General features: G+C 32.0%; 1 protein-coding gene across 3 annotated transcripts in view; it reads right to left on the reverse strand.

Annotated features, from left to right (window-relative positions):
• Positions 1–9,269: 9,269 nt before the first annotated feature.
• The window catches only part of LOC107448470 (uncharacterized), a 57,221-nt gene continuing 46,099 nt past the window's right edge, over positions 9,270–20,391 (reverse strand). For all 3 annotated transcript variants that reach the window (XM_071186043.1, XM_071186044.1, XM_016063665.3), the window contains exons 2-3: positions 11,995–13,167; positions 9,270–9,998 (exon numbers count right to left, since the gene is read on the reverse strand). In XM_071186043.1, the coding sequence (XP_071042144.1) occupies positions 9,584–9,998; positions 11,995–12,800 (1,221 nt within the window). In that variant the 5' untranslated portion in view covers positions 12,801–13,167 and the 3' untranslated portion in view covers positions 9,270–9,583. The remainder of the gene's footprint in view (positions 9,999–11,994; positions 13,168–20,391) is intronic.

Genomic DNA, 20,391 nt, shown 5'->3' on the forward strand with positions numbered 1-20,391 from the left:
TGGAAGTCAACAAGCAGCAATTTCGATACCGGTGGAAGTTAACAAGCAGCAATTTCGATACCGGTGGAAGTCAACAAGCTGCAATTTCGATACCGCTGGAAGTCAACAAGCAGTAATTTCGATACCGGTGGAAGTTAACAAGCTGCAATTTCGGTACCGCTGGAAGTCAACAAGCAGTAATTTCGATACCGGTGGAAGTCAATAAGCAGCAATTTCGGTACCGGTGGAAATCAACGAGCAGCAATTTCGGTACCGGGAAGTCAACAAGCAGCAATTTCGATACCGGTGGAAGTCAACAAGCAGCAATTTCGATACCGGTGGAAGTCAACAAGCAGCAATTTCGGTCATTCACAGTAACATAGATATGTCAACACTAGGGTTTCCGAATTATTACTCCAGCAGGCAAAAACCTTGAACTATGCATTTTTAATAAAAAAGAGCGTATTTGTTTTGATATTTTACTAATTCAATCAGACCAAATTACAAAATCATGAATAAATTAAATTTTAAATATTTATATACATGAAGCAGTAAACCAGAGTTAGGAGCATTTATTATATCAGATAAAGTAGGATATTATGACTTACAGTCCAGAAATCACTAATTTTGAAAAAAAAAGTATAAATCAAACCAACTCTAGTAGCATTGGAATAAATTTTAAACGCAAAATAAAAAAATTAGGAAACGAAAAGAGTTTTATTATATTTTATAACTGTCATTGGACAGCCGTCCCAATTTTGGGTTAGCGACTACTAATGTTCAACTCCGTAGCCTTGTAATTCTGAACCAATGCAGAAGACAAGTAAACTCCTGGATCAGTAATGATTTGATATGGGAACTCGGAGGATATTGTGACTCGACCATTTACTACGTGGGGAGTCTTCGGCCGGAGGGGATCGAACCCGCGACCTCCTGGATATGTGCACAGTAACCTACCAACCAGGCTATACCGGTTTTATTTTAGTTTAGCATTTAACAATTTGAACTGTTCTTTTAATTCAAATCTTACTGAGAGTAATATAAATCAGATCTTTGTTATCGCCATAATAAATTCGCTTTGGGAAGGAAGTGAACTGTGATCTTTCGTCAATAACAAAACCCATTTCTTTGTTACTGTTGCTAGGGCAGCTTAAAGAGCTGTTCTACTATGTTCTGTGAGGAGCATGCACTTTAATAGTTAAATGTATAAGTAATTATTAAAACTCTAACCACGTTTTAGTATTTATGTGACACAGTTTGGTACTGATGTATATTGCATCTCCAAAACTCAATCAATAAAGCAATTTTGTATTGTAACATGAATAACAAAAATTCGTATCGATGCTCTTTATTAAATAATGCCGAAGAAGAACTCAGAGACGGATAATTAGATTTTGCATAGAATTAGTGCGTGTAATAATTTCGCCAGAGACTGTATATGTTGGAAATGTAACACTTTCATGCTAAGCTGGAAAGTTGATTTTAAGGGAAAAGGAATTAAATTAATTTACTGGGATTCACATTTAATGATGTAAACATAACCTTAAATATGCCAATCAATTGGTGCAACAAATTTCAAGCTACTAAGCAAGGCAGAAAAAAACATACTATTTTTGTTGAGGGATTTAGATTCTCAACTCTTTAAATATGGAGCATAGTCGCAATCAGTAAAATGTGGTCGAAATAGATTTGGCAGCAGAGCTGTTGAAACTTGGCCCCCTAATTGTTAATTTCCTTTTCTTTGCATAATCCGTCATACCTCTGTAACTAATGAAACAAATTAAATAGTTAAATTTGTTTATTCATAGATAAATCCAAGTTAAAAATATGTTTCGATATTTCATTTAACAATGATAGAAAAAGGTTTTAATGGTAAGGTACATAAATTTTCACACTAATTTAATCTACTTATTTTAGCCCTTTCTAAGGCCGTGGTAAGTATATTTACCACCAATGTAACGTTGGTATGCCATTTGTAATTGACTTCAGCTCTGGTGAAGTAATGTTGAATAAAATTGGTTGCAATATGCCTGTTTTTAGGGAATGTCAAATAAGTAATAATATGTAATTCCTTTTTCAGTTTGGAGTAATTATAAAATTAATTTTACAAATGAAAAGAAATGAAAGTCATAAAGTTTCTAACTTTTTTATAACGCCTGTTGGGTAGTAGTAAACATACTTGCCATAAAAAATGTTTTTAAAATTCAAATTAAATTTTATCAACTAATATAAATGAGTTTTTTCATATAAATTCAAAAAGTATTTTAATGCAACCTTACTAGAAATAAATGGTCCATTAAAGGGTTAAATAAAATCGGAAATTTGAAAAGAATCTATCCAGTAGTTCTTGAGAAAAAAAAAACTTCTTTGAGAAGGCGAAATCCGTTAAAAGTGAAAACATTGAAAATAAAATTATAGAGCCCACACTTTCCTGCCTCAACCAATTTAGGACCATATTTTGCAGATTGCAAGCCACCTCACGAGGCATTTTTTGAAGGTCCGAAAATTCAAATTCTGCCAAAAGTATGTTATTTAGAGAAAGTACATTTTTATATCAGATACCTTTAACTAAATATTATTGACACCAATTCATTTTATTTAACAAAATTAAACATTTTTCATCAATTGAATAATCCACAAAAGTGAAAAAGTATCACTCTAAATAACTTCTGCACTTTCAAGCAAATAATTAATATATCGCACACATTAACACAGTGTTTGATATCATTTTAAATTTACTTTAATAAAATTACTTAAAGAGAGAAAAAATTTTGGGCATAAATTTTGAAATTAATTTGTGTTATGATTTGAGGAGATCCTCTCGTTACATTGGCATCTATGATTCGCTTTATTAAGAGCAAACGAAACTGAATCTTTGTAAATTAGCATATAAAATAATATTTCACACACACTAACACAGTGTTTGATATCATTTCAAATCTTTTTTAATAAAATTACTTAAGGAGAAAAAAATTTAAAGCATAAATTTTGATATGAATTTTTATAATGATTCACTCGATGAAAAGCAATTGAAACATAGACTTTCAAAATAAGTTCAAATTGAAAAGGCAGTGGTTTTCTTTTATTTATTATTTACAGCTTTCGAATTATCAAAGGGAAAAAACTTTTCTCACCAGGAGCTTACAAAATTCATATGCAAATGAATGCCTTCGATGATTATTTCCAAAATTAACTCCATATTTACGATACACACAAAACTAGCATTTACAAATTGCTCAACCTTCGCTTAGAAATATATTTTTAGCAGAGATACAAAATAATATGCAATATATACCATCATTTTATATGTCTGAAGAGAACCACAAAACACAAACCCCTCACAAATCTAATGAAAGTTAATTCTCTGTCAAATTGGCTGAAAATTTAATACATATGTATTGTATATTCGAAACATTTTGCGAAAAAGTTCTCATTGACACTAAGTCCAAAAAAGGATAGAGTTTGAGATACGGAGCCTCAAACATGATAGATATAGGCCACGGTCACTGTGGTAAAAGGTGCTTGAGCACAGTAGTGGACATTGGCTACTTGCGTATACATTGCCAATGTCACATGCTCTTTAAGGATATTTACGATATAATAATAACAGCAAGTATTCACGAACAAAGTTAACAGAATGTATTTATGACGCAGCGAAACGACCTCCCTAACAAATTATTAATATTCAAATAATTGATGACTTAGTTACGCTTATGCGTAACTATATGCGTTTGTTTACATCCAAGTAGCATTTTGTTTAAACAGTCAGCCCTTATAAAGACTATAACATGTACAAATTCCGATTCGAAAACCTCCACGTGATGCACATTAGCCAATGCTAATGTCGTGACGATATCGGAAATTACGTTTTATGTTTGAAGCATCGTATCTGGGAAGCTATCAATTTTTTAACTTAGTGTCTATGAGAACTTATAGTCAGAATGTATTGAACTACCAGCCAATTTGGAAAAAATCTAATTTCCATCGTGTGTTTTACGACATACATTAAAAAAAAACACTTGTAAACTGTATAACTTTCTCATTTCTTGCCTCTTCCTTATTGTCAGTACATTATAGTAAACAAATTAGCAGTCGTAGACAAACGTCTAAATAAAAACGCTCATTTTCCCCTTCCACAAATGACTCCACTTTAAAGAAAGACAAAAATGTAGCACTTACAAGCTGCACATATTGGATCCCCAGTGGCTTAAAAGATAGAGCGCTCACCTTCTAATTAGGTGAACCAGGCTCAAATTCCAGCGATAGCTTGCTGATACGAATTCTGCTCCTGGATCGCACCGAACACAGTGATGATATAAAATATCCTCAGTGGTAGACGGATCATGAGTTGCAAACCCTTTGCTGTCGAACAGACCGTGGAAGGTTTCCCTCTGCATGTAACAGAAAGTTAGTTAGTGCCATCAAGAAATCATCCACAAAGGTTAGGTTTATCGCAATGCTTTATCCATGAGTTCCTTTGTCTTCAGGGAGGGGTTAAAAGTTACAAGGCTATGAAGCTAAAGGTTGGTAGTCGTAAACTCGGAATTGAGTCATCTGCTGTCGGAAAATATAATATATCTGTACAGATTTCATCTTTGAAATTCTCATAACATTTTGAAAATGAAGAAATATCTCTACTTTCTCTTAGCAATAGCACACATACGTACAAGTAATCCTATATCTCCGTTATTCATTTTCAAAACTGGCTCCGCATTTAAGACAGCCTCAAAATTAGCACTTAAAAATTGCACAACTTTCTCCTTGAAATCCTCGTCGCTATGTCGGTTCACTAAAGTGAATAGGGAACCAGCGTTTTTTATGTCAAGATTGTTCATCAGTTCCACCTTGCAAGCTTCTAAGAGGGACAAAACTTCGTATTTGTCAGCAGCGTAGTACAGCTCCATAGCTTCATCAAAATTGCACTTTTCCATCCTACCTGTATACAAAAATGTTACTAGTCTCTTCATTGTTGATAAACTAATGTCCGAAATATCAACTGAATTATTAGCAGCTTCGATTGAATCGTGGTTGAACATTCTGCGGAATACCGGGGAACGAGCTTGCAGCATGAATTTGTGGGCTTTAATGTCATCCCCTTCCGTGCTGAGTACTACGTCGGTGTTTAGACCTTCTTCAAGAACCTTTTTCATGTCCGATGAAAGCTCTTTTACACTTATCTCGTCAACAGCATTGTACAATTCCTCGGAAAGGGAAGCATTTGATGACCTTATGGTACAAGATACTGTAATCGGGTATGCTGTGTCAGGTGTTAAATTCAAATGTCCCAGCAAATCGAATCTTTCCATTTTCAGATCATCTAATGATTTAATTAAATTATAAATACATACATTATTCTTATCAAATATTGTGAGAACTTGACGTCCATAAGCTGCTGGTTCTGGGTTATTCAGATACAAATATTCATGTATATCAACTTCAAACTCGAGAAAAGACGTTTTTTCACCACCGAGATTAAATTCACCGCTTCGAAGTGAAGTACCACTTTCAAAGTTCGTTTCTTCAAGCTTCCATTCAAAATGCAAGAAACGTTTGGAATAAACTACGAGGAGGTTTTCGTTTTGTAAAATACGAGCCATGTTGACGATGAAAAGAACATATGACTGAAACAATTTCAACTGGAATAATACATCTTATTTTTGAGTGATAATTATTATCTAATCTTTTCACGTGTAATAATAAACAATGTGAGATAAAAAGCCATCTTATTGATAAGACTGCACAGGAAACAGTAGCATTCCCAATAATAAACTATACAACCTTTAAACATTTCAGTATCATTGACAAATGTGTGATGCATAAAATAAAAAGAGATATCAGTATAAATCACTTTGGTTTAAATGAACGGATTTCCAGGAACTGATTGTCATTCTTTATGGTTTAAAAAAAGTGACCTTAACTATGTTAATTAATTGGTGGAATCTATTGAGTTGCGAAATCAGACACAAAAACGTATTTTCTATGAATGAAAATGAATTTTATCTACATACATATTTTTTTATTTTACTTATTTATATTGTTAACCATCTGAATATTGGTGGTGGCTGCAGTATCGGAAAATATGGTCCCAGAAGTTTGGTCAGGAGAATACTCGAACGTTTCAATCCCACGATGTTAATTTAATTTTTTTGCAGAAGTGGCCAAAATCTCAATATTAAAACTTGTTTATCACTAGGTAATCCCGGGTAAAAATTTATGTTTTGCAATTATTTATTATTAAAAGTTTGAATTTTAAAATATACTAATTTTTTCCACACATTTAATTTACGTGTAATTACGTCATTTCACATGACATAGTGAAGCAAAATTTTTGTTTAATATTTTCGCATTAATACTTGTTATAAGCCCTTATAAAAGAATCATTTAATAAAAAGAAAAGAAAAAATTATTTGGTCTAATCGAATATTTAAAAGATTCAACTGAGTATTTGATGCAACCTTCATAGTAACACTGGGAAATAATCAATGTTTGTGTACTACTAATCAATTGGTATTTAATACTTGTACTGGTAGTTACGCTACATTACAACCCTTCCAAGACTTTATCTGTGATAGAATTCGATGAACTAATACCACTAGTTGATTTTTTCTCTCCAATGCCCATCTGTGTTAACATCCGTCAATTCAGGCATATACAGCGCGATTTTTGTTGGCCTCTCTTTCAGGGGCACCATATTAGGTGGGCCAACGTCGCTCCCACAGTGAGGGCAGATAGTACAGCGAAGGAAAGAACATCCATGCCTCGTCCGGGATTCGAACCCAGAACCTTTCTGATGCAAGGGCAGTTCCCTGTCCCCTACGTAGGCTGGTCGACATACCACTAGTTGATTATTGCTATTATTTTCTCGTTCCTTTATTTATTGGCCGGGAGAATTATATCTATTTCCTCGAATTTTCGAGCACTATTTTGTGAGCAGATCAGCTGTTAAATGTGGACCATCCATCGATATGGTCCAGGTCAACATTAAGGGGAAGTAATAGATTATGTTAATCATAATAAGCATTATATATTTAAAGGTACATTAAATTAGCCATAAAATGGCGTGTTTTATATAATAAATAGTTAATATTTAATTTTTATAGTGGTAGTTACGCCACTGACAAAATACAAAAAACTATGTTCTTCAATTAAACTTGTTTTTTTCTCAGCAAACTACTCTTCTCACACTTCTTTAAATATTTAAACAAAAATTCGAAATTAAATTTTTTATATTTAACTGTAAAATCTACAATTTTTTTTTCTTCTGAAAACTAAATCAATTTTATTGCAATCATGAAAAATTGAATACTACATAATTAAAATATACAAAAGTAGTTTCAATATTCGATAATAACTTATAAACATAATTTTTAAATTCTATCTAACAGTTTGTTTAAGACTATCTAACTACTTTTTCAAGTTAAATAAATAACTTTATTCCCTAAAGCCTGATAATTTTTCATAAATGAAATAAATTGATTTATACTATAGTTTAAATTACTATAATCTCAGATATCCAAAAGATGCAGATTTTATATCATGTCAAAAGTTATGTACTTGTCATGAAAATTTGATTATTAAAAACATAATTATTCCAAATGAATTAAAAAATATATCCTCAATGTGTTTTTAAGATCCTCAAAGAATTTTTACCATCCTCAATGTGTTTTTAAGATCCTCAAAGGATTTTTACCATCCTCAATGTGTTTTTAAGATTTTTTTACAATCCTCAATGTGTTTTTAAGATTTTTTTACAATCCTCAATGTGTTTTTAAGGTCAGATACTTCATCGCTTTCGTTCCTAATTAAGAGAGCATTAGTAAGATCTCAAAACAAATTTAATGTACTTCATTTATATGTCAAGTTAACTTACCTAAATTCGATAACAATTAAAGATAAATTATCAAGTTAGTTTATCTACAATTGTTAGAAAGATTTTGTTTAAATGACAATAATTTACAATAATTATAATCACTTTGGCAAATCCTGATGGTCCTTTTAGAAAAGAAAATTAAGAATTTAAAGATAGGTAGAAATTAAAAATTTAAAAATTCGGCTTCAACTAGATGGCAAAATGCGCAAAAGAAATCAACATTTAAGATCCCCAAAATTTCAATTGTTGTCCTGTCTTAAATGTTGGGACCATATTTTAAATTGCTATCACTCTTAACATTAAGTGATCACAAATTCAAATCCTTCGGAGGAAAAAAACACCTTTATTCAGAGTACTTTTTTGGGTGTGATTTCGCAACTTAAAATATCGCTAGCATACTTAAGTATAGGTTCTCGAACTATCATGATTGACTCTCAATACTTGTAACTCCCATTATTAGATCAAAGGTTATTCAGGGTGTTTAGTTTTTATTTTAAGCTCTGTATATTAAAAGCATGAAGCATGTCTAATAAGAATACTTTTTTTGAAACCATGAGCTTAAGGAAGTATAGGTCGAAAGTACATTTTTAAACGGTTTTTATAAAATTTAAGTTAATGTTTATTTTTGCCAGTTTTTATAAATTTTGAGAACAATGCGCCATCGGAAGATATTAATTGATTTTAAAAAAAATTAAATTTACGTATATTTGTTTCTTTCTTCATCTAATTACTTTCCTTAATTGGATACCTGCACGACGTCAACAACGTAGTGCAAGTGACTTAGGTAAATCCGCATTTGTCGATGTAGAAGCCAATTAGGTTCGACACACAAGCGTGACGTCACTTACCGTATCCAATCAAATCTGATTTAAATCCCATGGTTATGCATAATCACTTCACTTTTTCTGTAGTTGCACATTATAGTGTTTTGAAAATAAAAACTTCGATTTGTTTGGTTCTTGCACCCTAGTGTGTAAATGTGCATATAGAGTTGAAAATTATGATTTTGCTTTCATTTTTATACATTTGTTTAAGAGTCTTGTTAAGTTTTTTAAGAGAATTTTCAAGCAGTATAATGGCTGACCGTGTAAAACTAAGCACAAGCAGCTTTAGGGGTTGAAATTTGTCATTAGACTTCCGACTGATTTTTACGCCTAAACTTGAAAGAAAAAAAACGCACCATCTAATATTATTATACTTGTAGCGTTTTCAGTATAACGTGTCCTTTCAGTATAACTTTCAACGAAACAAACAACAAATGAATTCGGAAGACTCCCCAAGCTTGCTATGCTGCTACCTCCCAAAAAAGATGCTATTTTACACAAATAAAATAAACGTTGTTATGCTGTGATATTAATTTCGTTAAATTTGCTTTTAAGCTCACGACCTGTAAGAATTTATAAATTATAGAAAACTCTTATGAATGGTAAAATTACGCTTTAATTCAAGCACAAATCTCAATAATAAAACTTCCTAGAGTATTAAACCTGTTCACACATCAGCTCGTAAGCATAACATAGGCGGAGTAATACACCGGAAGTTTTCTAAATTTCTTCCGGTTTAAGGAAGCTTATTGTTCATATTCAGTTCCATAGACTTTATGCCCTAATTTTAATTTTTTATTATTTCAGCTTCCATTAAAACAGTAGAATCTTATTTCCACTAGAAAAGAATTAAAACCTATGCTTGTACTTTTGAATATCTGCAGTCGAACTTCCTGTAGTGAAAACTCATTTATGTTTTAAGCAGTAAGTAGTCTTTGAGCTTTTGTGGCAACATAAGTGAGTCAACACCAATAGGAAGACGGAAATAACTTGTTAAGCGATGACGTATTGCACATCTAGCCAAATGCTGCAAGGATCTTGGTGATCTGTATCGACTCTCTCCTTTAGCCACAATATTGTCGTACCACCGCCAAGCTCTCCTCGCGTCTTTAGGAATTGTAGTTATTCCATCAACCAGAAAACTAAGCCACATGTCTAGTTTAGTTAAAAAGGGGTCAAGTATAGAAGCCCAGAGAATTTGCAAGGCTTCATCTTTTTCACTGCTCTGAAGATCTGGTGTACAACTGTATAAGTAAACCAATTGGACGCACCGATATCTACACGTATTGCTCTCTTTTAAGCTGAGTTCCCGGAAGCATCTTCTTCTGAAATTAGAAAAAATAAATATTTTAGTTCATACAAGGTTGTTATATTTGTCGTTTTGTGACCTCTTGGACAATATACCGTCTCAGAGAATGAATTTAAGTTTTGTACAAAAGTATTATAACGTGAGTGCTTATAAATAGTGAAAATCGTGTTATAAGCTCTATCGCTTACTGTTGGTTTGAAAGATTTTCATAAGTTTAAAAAAAAACTGGAGCTTCACAGTAAAGAACTTTAACTGGAATTGACACGATATATTAGCCCTTATAGGGGCGTCGTTAGACAGAGATAAAGAATGCAAATCCCCACGTTTTCTATTTTTATGCAATGCGCTTATTTGAGATGAATCACTTATACATCAGAGGCATAGGTTGTGTTAAATGAATAAGAGATTAAATAAAGGACAATCACATTTTTATTACATTTAAAGAAAATGGAAGCATTAAGGTAACACCCAGAGAGGCCATCTTGCTGCGCTTTGTTAAATAGTACTTCGTAGCGGTAGCGAAATTCAAGTTACTTTTAGTTTTACTTTTAGTTACTTTTTTCTTATAAGTAATTTTTACACCACTAAATATCAAAAATTATAAGTATCACATAAAATGCAACGTTAAAGCATCAATTTAACTGATTACTCTATTAATAAGTAAGCGTAACTGTCCGTCTCTAACAAATTTTACTATATAATTTGCTATCACTTTATTAAAACCATTCCAGAAAGCGGAGCAGTTGGTATCCCTGAACATCAGATTGAGAAGAGACAACACATGCTGCCGACGCTACGATTGATCAATCGATCAACGAATACGAGTATCACTGTTCACTTCAGTTCAAGTAATAACATGAATCGTGTACATTTTTCTTACTCAAGCTGCATTCTGACTAGAACGGCAGGTGCCGCACATCAAATATATTTAAAATATTCTTATTTTCAATCTCTGTTTTCTATCGACATTTCATTCTTACTGTAATCATGACAGGAATGAAAATTTTAGTTACAAATGTCTAACATTTCAGATTGGAGTTTAGTTCCATAGCAAAACTAAATTTAAAATTGGGCAAACAGAATTCTTAAAGTAGTGGTGCCATCTAGGAACAAAAAAAGAAACTCCAAAACAAGCGGAAAACTATTTTTTATACTTAAAAACATAAAGTTTTAAATAGCTTTTTTATTTAAACTTAAGGCAAGTGTAAAATTATTTTTAAAATTAAAAAATAGTTAAGGCTTAAAAACGTTTCAAATTTTGAAAAAGTTCAGTTTTGAATTTAAATTATTTTAAATACCACTCATGATAGGGTGGTCGTCTATATTTATTACGCTGAGAAATCAAACAAACGGCTATAGATAGCGCTGCAATTATTCAGCATAAAATATCCTCAAATTCCATTACTTTAAAAATTCGTTCTAAAATAATAAAGTTTTAATTTCTGAACAAATATATTTTCTTATTGTTGTTGTTGTTGTTACTTTACGTCGCACTAGAGCTGCACAATGGGCTATTGGCGACGGTCTGGGAAACATCCCGGAGGATGATCCGAAGATATGCCATCACAATTTTGATCCTCTGCGGAAGGGATGGCACCCCCGCTTCGGTAGCCCGACGACCTGCGCGCGAAGTCGAGCACTTTACGGTAGCACAGTTTAACGAGGACCAATACCGCACACCCTCGGTCCCTACGCAGACTGATCCAAGTGGTCACCCACCCGCACACTGACCGTAGCCAGTGATGCTTGACTTCGGTGATCTGCTGGGAACCGTGTCTTAACGATCAGTCCACTGCGGGACATATTTTCTTATTAAGAGTGATCTTTTAACTCAAAAGAGTTGGACACTTATTGAAAACATTGGAAAATTAATTAATGAAAATTATCACCCGAAACAAACTATTGAATATGTGTCTTCCTAAACAAACCACAGATACCCACTTGAGATTAAGAAACTTTCATTGTTCCGATTTTAAAAAATTCAAAAAATAAATTTAAATTAATCAACTTACTCAGCAACACTGATTCGAATCTTCTCTTTAATATCACAGTATATGAATGCGTTGAAGTCAGTGCTGATTCCAAATTCTAGTAAAGTTAAAAAAGTATCCAAGTCTTCCAAGAAGAACCTATCAGCATTTGGTCTATACTTTAAACGAGGATCAAAATAAGGAGAGATGCTCATGAGTTCACCGGGAATTTTGGCTTTTCCAGCTTGTATTTTTCCCAGAATGAATTTTAAAAGTAAAGGCTTCTTAAAAAGGCGGTCTTCAATGTGATGACTAATACAATGCACACGCAGACAACTTAAAAGTACTTGAGTATCACATTCGCATTCTTTAATGAGATATACATAACGCATCAATTTAGCAAAAGTTTCAAATCCATAGACACGGAACGCTTGCTCACATAAGTCAAAGGCTCTTAAACAAAGTTTAAGAGCGCAGGAAACGAACAAGCCACACTCGTTCTCATAATGGTAAGTAAAAAGCAAATATACGCACCATTTCACTCGTTCTGAAGTACGCACCGTCAAGATGGCTTCCTTCAGAGAAGCAGGCATCCAATGCATGTAGTTTTCAAAAGAGTAATGTTTGAAGCTCCTTTCATCACCGAAACAACTTGTTTTTTCAAATAAAGATGACCATACGTAATTTGGATCGTGTTTTTCGGTGCCATGGATGTGAGCATCCACAACATCAGAAAGATTCTGAAAGTTTTCTGCGTATCTATTAAAATTTACTAAGGTGTTGTCTTCTGGATCGTATTGTTCTTTAACGTCCCCTCTCACTAAATATTTATTCTCGTTAAGGATCATATCGTCTGCTTAAAATCCTTTAGCCCAATTATCAAGATCTTCGTAGACACGAAAAAAATCTTCACCACGTGACTTGGACTCTTTATTTATTCTTGGACAGTGATGCATGTAGCGCCGGAATGCGGAATAAATCAAGAAAATGTCATTTTGAGTCACTTCGTCCGATAGAGTTTCAAATTCGTCATCCGAATGTGGATAATAAGGACGTACAAAATCTGCCAGGCATACATTGTCGTTATTCGCAATGATCTCAAATACGTCAGCCATATCCATTGTGATATCGTTCTGCAGGCAAAACACAATATAAAACTGTAACTCGAGCAAAACAATGTCTCCTTTTTTAATCAGTCTCCTTTACTTCATGCTTCTAGAGGGGTAGAAAAATACATCATCAGAGAAAAATAGAATGACATGATGAAAAAAGAACGAGATTATAAAAAAGTTCCTAAACAGTAGCTTCTTTGCGTAATTGGAAATTTTAATGACAAACTCAACACACTTAAATACAATATTTTATTTAATTCGAGGCTTAGGAAAACTGAAGAATTAGTAGTTAAGTTTTTAAAGGGATAATTAAAAACTTTCCACTTTCTTTATTCAAAAGTGTCAGAACAGAAATAATTATGTAACAAATATTATATCTTAAGTTCGAAACTTAAAATTGTGATTTTTCAAATATCCTTATAGAAACTTGACAGTTAATTTCTTGTTTTTCCAGGGAGCTTGTATAGTTTGTCTAATATAAGATCTTCTTCTGGACCTGTGGTGGTGTCTATGGTAACGAGATATTACTATTTCAAGTAGGGGTGTAGGGTTATTGCTTAGGACAGGTTTTTAGCTTGGGTCGGCGTGAGAAAGGGTATATTTTTCTTCCGTCTATTGTGTTAACCCTAGAGCAGTGTTTCCCAAAGTGTGGTACGCGTACCCCCAGGGGTACGGGAACAGTTTAGTGGGGTTACGCGTTCTAATGCGAAATATCTTGAAACAAATGAGAATTTCAAAAAATTCTATTTAAAAACAAAGCTATCCATGAAAATTTACGATTACGTGTTTTTCTATTGACTATTTTTTGCAGAGTTAGCAGTTAATAATTAGTGGTGTCAACAGCCAGTTGTGATTTTTAACTTTTGTGCAATTTTTTTATAGTAAAAAATACATTCATTTTTTCTTTATTAGTGGTACACAGCGTTTCGAAAATTTTAGAAAGGGTACACGAAAGTCATAAGTTTCGGAAACACTGGCCAAGAGTAAAGAGAAGCTACCCTCCCTGAATGCTCTATAATGAAATAATTCAATATAATACCGATTTTTTTAAAACCTTTCTGAATGCTTTAAGGTATTATATTGAGAAAAACAGAAATTTGAAGGCTAAATCCTTTTAAAATAAGGATTTATTTACAATAATTTGGTATCATACTATGATATCCCAACTTAAGATATTTAAAATTTAATACAATGAAGTAATATTTCCGGTATTTACCCGACTGTAGGTTTATAGGACCATTTAAGATGGACCATAAAAATTTATTATGGTATCTATATAGGTATATTTAGTTTTGATTAAAACAGCACCAATTACCACAATAACAGTAGAACAAATTACCAAAATCAATCGGCGTTAATAATAGCTTGGAATTTTATTACAAAACAAAAAAATAGCTTTTTTTATTTCAATTACCGTTAATTTTAAATTGCTTATTTTTAAATAAAATATGTTTCAAAAACGTAACTATTCACAAAATGAACAAATGGTTTTAGTTAACTTTAGAAATACTTATCCGAATTTAGAAATACTCATTCAGTTAACTTAGTTCATAGTTGTTGATGCCTGATCTTATTTGACAAAATGAATCAAATTTAAATAATTATTAAGAACGCGTAATCAACCTCGTTTTTGATCAATCAAAAGTAAAAGCTAGCGCCGGCTCCTTGGCCACCACTCTCTCCTGATTTCAGCAGCATGGATTTCTTTCTTTGGGGTGCACATAAAAGCGCTGTTTACTTAACATCTGTAGATTCAAAAATGGATCTGGTTCTAAGAATCTTCTATGTTGCTGTGAATTTCCAACAAATTCAGCTGTATTCGTGCGAGACCACCAATATGGGACGGATCATGGGATAGAGTCCCCTTGCCGAGGTTTTTGTGGTTGTCCTCCATGTAACGCAAATACGGGTTCTATCAAAACTCCTCTGCGAAAGGCAAATTTCTCCCAATACTTAATCCAGGAGTTCCCTTGTTTTCTGGATTGGGTTCAAAATTACAAGGCTACGGAGTTGAACATTAGTAGTCGTAAACCCAAAAATTCGGTCGGCTGTTCAACGACGGCTATAAAATAAAATACTATCTCTAATATTTTTTTTTTGAATAAATACTTTTGAAATATATTGCGACAATGTAAACATTCAGCAATAGATCAATTAAAATATTAGTACAAAAAAATACAGCGTCAGTCACCGATGACTGACGTAGTATCCAACGTGTTAATTGTTCAAAATAGTTATAGTAATTTTTAAATAAAAGCTGAAAACGTTTGTTTCAAGAGGTTTTAACCTTCGTTAAAAAAAAAAAAAGTATTTTTATTAATTCAAATTTTTACAGCTCACTCCCCCATTTAACATAATTTAAAAATGTAAATAAATAAAATATTAGGAAGCCAAAATGTTGCTTTTTTTTCTTTATTTTCAGTAAAAAAAATTTATTGTAAAATTATTAGTAAAAATTATCAGTTGATACGGTGATTTATCAACTGACAATGTGATTATTGATATGGTGATTATTGATATGGTGATTATTAGTGGTGATTTATCTCCCCGTCAAGTTCTCTCCATAAAACGCTTTAACGAGCACAGTAGTGACAAGTATAGAAGTGACAAAATCTTGAAGGATAATATCTTGCCTAGACCAAGTTAGATTCTATAATCTCATTATGTGTATCATTCAGTTGATGCTAATATGTCTTTAATGGTGATTTTATATCCCCTCCATAAAATGTCTTAAAAGGCACAGTAGTGACAAGAACAGAAGTGACAAAACGATGAAGAATATAATTTTGTTTGAACCTAGTTACAGGGTCAATAGCCGGATTATGTATTTTATTGAATTTAGTCATTAGAATGATCAGATATAAAATAAAAATTTAATTATGAATGTGAAATAGAATATAAAAGGTATGGACGTAATTGAAGTTTATTGAAATAAATTGATACTTTTAAGCTGATTTAAATACACAATTTGTTTAACTATAGTCGAAACATTTACTATATTTTTACTTATATATGGAAAATGAGGAATAATAATAACTCATACGTGAGAATTTCTATGTAGCTACCATAGCCGAAGTCGCCACCTTTTAGGACAAGGGACCAATAGGACAGGGGCACGTATGACAGGGTTGCCACAGTAAAAAATGAAAAAAACTAGTTGCTTTTAGTAGCCCCAAGCATGAAAATAGTTGCCTAAAACAATGAAAATAGTGAAAATAGTTGCCTGAACAGGAACAAAAATTTATCAAAAATAGTAGCCAAATAAATAAAATTTTAGCTTAATTGTCAAATACTATGATTAGGACTGGGTGAAGTCAGAAATTTTAAATCGTGATACATCGTCCGTTAGATATCGCGATTTAGCATATGTTCAAAAATTACCTTTAAATCAATCAAAAATAAATAAAAATGAATAAATTTATTACAAAAGAAAATATTAATTCTAAACATATTCTACTATGACATCAATATCATGGCTCAATTTTTTTCAATTAAAATAATAAAGAAGTCAAAGTAAAAGCAAACCTAAGCTTTATTTTCTTTTTCTTAAATTAAAAATGATTTAAGACTTATTGGTTTAAAAATAATAATACCGTAACAAAATATTTTACATAAATGCATTAAAAATTAAAAGAAAAAAAAAAACGAAAGTGGAAAACAAACCAAAGAAATGTTCACTTTAGAAAAATGAAATATTTTTTTTAATTATTTGTTTAAAAAAAACCATGCTTTTGAAACATTATTAGACCCTTTTTTTATTATTTAAAATAGTAAAAAGTAGTATTAAATAATGGTCAAATTATGTACATAATAAATGCAAAAATATTTTTACTTATTTATTATTTTCTTTTTCGAAAATAAAATCAAGAATCTTCAATGAAGAATCTTCCTTTTTATTTATATTTTCTTTTCATTGATCTATTGAATTCAGAACGAAAATTTAAGATAACAGTGATTGTGCAGCAATCGCAAAGTAACAGTAGGTCTACTAAGAATAAATGACAAGAATCGTTAAACCCAAACAGAAAATAAAATGGTATGAAATAATGTAGAACAAAACGATCGCTAAGTAGCAAAAGTCTCACTGAAAATAATTTACAAGAAACCCGACAATTATTTCCGACGAAATAAAATGCACAACGATCGCAAAATGACTTAAGTCCCATTAAAAATAATCTTCAAAAAACGCAAAATCCTAAAGACAAAAAGAAACTATGCATTGCGTTTTATATTATAACGCTGATCCTCGCACGAAACCGGGAGTTCTGATTCAATTTGATCTTCGTCATTCAACATGACGAAACTAACATTATCTTTCTTAGCAAAACGCTATCTACATCTCTGCAGCTAGACCAGGGGTTTCCAACTGGCGGCCCGGGGGCCGAATCCGGCCCGCGAATCCTTTTTTTGTGACCCGCAAACTAAAGTATATTAGTTGTCATTTTTTTGCGGACAATTTTCGCATGGGGTTTATGGTACTTTATTTCGTATGTGGGTTTAAAATACTCTTCTCGTTAATAAAATCCTATTTTCTTCGTTTCTGCGAAATTTGACATGCCAACGGTGAAAAGAAATTTATTTTTCAGGTTTTGCATCCAAGAAAATATTTATTCAAATACAAAAATAATATTGCATGTTGCTCTTTTTTTTTTTTTTTTTTTTTTTTTTTTTTTTTTTTTTTTTTTTTTTTTTTTTTTTTNTTTTCTCGAAGAAATTCTCCGATTTAACTTTTTGAAACCACTCATTTTGGACGAAAATATTTTCTTACACATTATTAAATTTTAAATTTAAAATGTAAATATCTATTCTCTGGTGGTTACAGCAGACAAACCTCAATTTTCTCATTGAATATTTTGTGTGCTACTATGTTAGTTTTAATACCTTCACAATAAGATGTCTGTTGCACATCAATTGTTTAATACATAGGTGCATATTAAGTTATTGTAGCCCGAATTTTTATTATTTATTTAATATTTTTAAAAATATTATTAATAACAATTAAATATTTTTAAAAATCTACTTCTTATTTTAATTTGTAATTCAATACTTTTGTTTCGTACAACTTGGTAAAACTCTGACAGTAATATTTAATGTTCCTTCAAACATAAAAGAATCCTACAAAAAATTTTGATAAAGTTGCGGCCCGCCATCTGATTTGTGTTTTTATTTGTGGCCCCCGGCCTCATGCAAGTTGGAAATCCCTGAGCTAGACTAAATCAAAATCGTCTTCGTCAGTGCCGTAACAGCGTTAGCCTAGTCAAGGCTCCTTGCATATTAAATCGTTAAACCGCGATTGTAGTCTTATTCAGGCGGCTTAAATCAGATTTCTGATACATCGCCAAAAACGAAAGTCATTACATCGGCCTACCGATATATGCGTTAAATCGGTATTTCGCGATACATTGATTTATCGCCCAGTCCTAACTATGCTCCAATTAAAAAAACGTTTTGTACAAATATAAAAGGTATACATATTACAAAATAGGTACCTACTAAATAAAAGTTGAATTACAATAAGAAATGAATGTTAATAGAAGGAAAAAATAAAATAACGAAACTGCCCCTCAGAGAGAAAATATAACAAGTACTTTATTAAATCAAATGGAAATTGAAATTTTTGGTTTTTTGGACATAAATGATTGTATAAAACAGTGATTCTCAACCTTCTTTTTTTGTGGCTGCACACTTTTAACGATTTCGAAATTTGACGGAAATGAAAAAAATTAGTTTAAAAGCTGTTTACTTACCTATAAATACACTGTGATAAATAGTTTGTGATAATAATTTTGAATGTGAAATAAAATAATATGTACTACAAAATCACGTTTATTAAGGGATTAATTACTTCTTCCGACTAATTATTTGTTAGTAACAGTTATTTATTTTTTGCTAGTTATTAATTGTTAGCTTGCTTTCTATAGTTATTATCTGTTCGTTTTTTTACATTAATTCTTATTTTTTTTGTGATTTCCTGTAAACTAGTATTTTTGCTAATTATTAATTGTTAGCTTATTTCTTGTTAGTTATCCTTTGTTAATTTGTTTTAATAACTATTTATTGCATAGCTTACTTTAATGATTAGTTTTTATTTCCGTTAGAAAGTAAATAATTAGCCTGCTTTCCTTTGTTGATTAATAATTTTAAAAGTCATTAAATTTCCTACCTATAACATTTTTTAAAATTTTCAAAGACAATTTAAACACTTCTTTTTTATTCATATTTTAATCTTATTTTAAGATTGTCTGAGACAAGACAGTCACCGACTAAGATGTTCACGCGGTTAAAGCGTGAAAAAATCATAAAAAGTATATATATATATATATATACAGTGGGTGATCGGTTAACGAACATAATCCGTTCCAAGACTATGTTCGCTATCCGAATTGTTCGTTAACCGATCATCGATTCACCATAGACTTCTATGTGAAATCGACTAATTCGTTCTGGAGACCCCAAAAATTAAATTTTAAAAAATGTATAATTTCTTAGTAAGTTTTTAAAAAAACGAAGGATGGACACAGCTTCCGCCAAGCAGAAATCAACTGTCGCTGTGTGACTTCTGATCACGCCTTTTGAATGATACGAATAGCTTCAAGAATGTCAAATTTTTCCTTCCAAAACTTTTTAAAGTCATTGTTGAGGAGAATTGGCTTGCTTCAAAACACCGACGAAGCAGCGTGCGAGTGCAGGGGTCTGTCTAGGTTTTTCTGAGAGGTACCTATTTTGTGAAAATTTAGACATAATTTGTGAAAAATTAAAAATTATACTAAAAAATCAACACAAAAATATGGATTTATCGTTTCTTAAGGGATACAAAAATAAAAATTTAAGAGAAAGTATTTTGTGAAACTACCGTTTTTCCTAAAATTGAATTTGTGAAATTACCGTTTTTCCTAAAGTTGAATTTGTGAAGGTACCGCTAAACGGTAGTAAATTCGGCCTGGACAGACCCCTGGAGTGTACAATTTCTTGAAAGCCGCAATAACCTCCTGATCTATCGGCTGAATCAGCAAAGTCGTATTCGGAGGTAGAAACTGAACTGTCAGTCAGGGAAAGTCTGTCAACAATATATCTTCAAGATCATTTGGGTGTCCTGGTGCATTGTCCAATAGCAGCAGTGCTTTCAACGGCAAGTCATTGGTATCAAGGTAGTCCTTGATGCTCGGAGCACAAACTGTAAATAGCCATTCTTTGAAAAGATATTGCGTGACCCATGCCCTCTGATTCGATCTCCATATTACTGGCAGTTTGCTCTTAATTATGGAAATTTTTTTTAATGCTCTGGGATTCTCAGAGTGGTAAACGAGCTCTTCCAATGTTTTTATTA

This window comes from Parasteatoda tepidariorum, chromosome 10, assembly GCF_043381705.1.
Source record: "Parasteatoda tepidariorum isolate YZ-2023 chromosome 10, CAS_Ptep_4.0, whole genome shotgun sequence".
In the NCBI taxonomy this organism is placed as follows: Eukaryota; Metazoa; Arthropoda; class Arachnida; order Araneae; family Theridiidae; genus Parasteatoda; species Parasteatoda tepidariorum.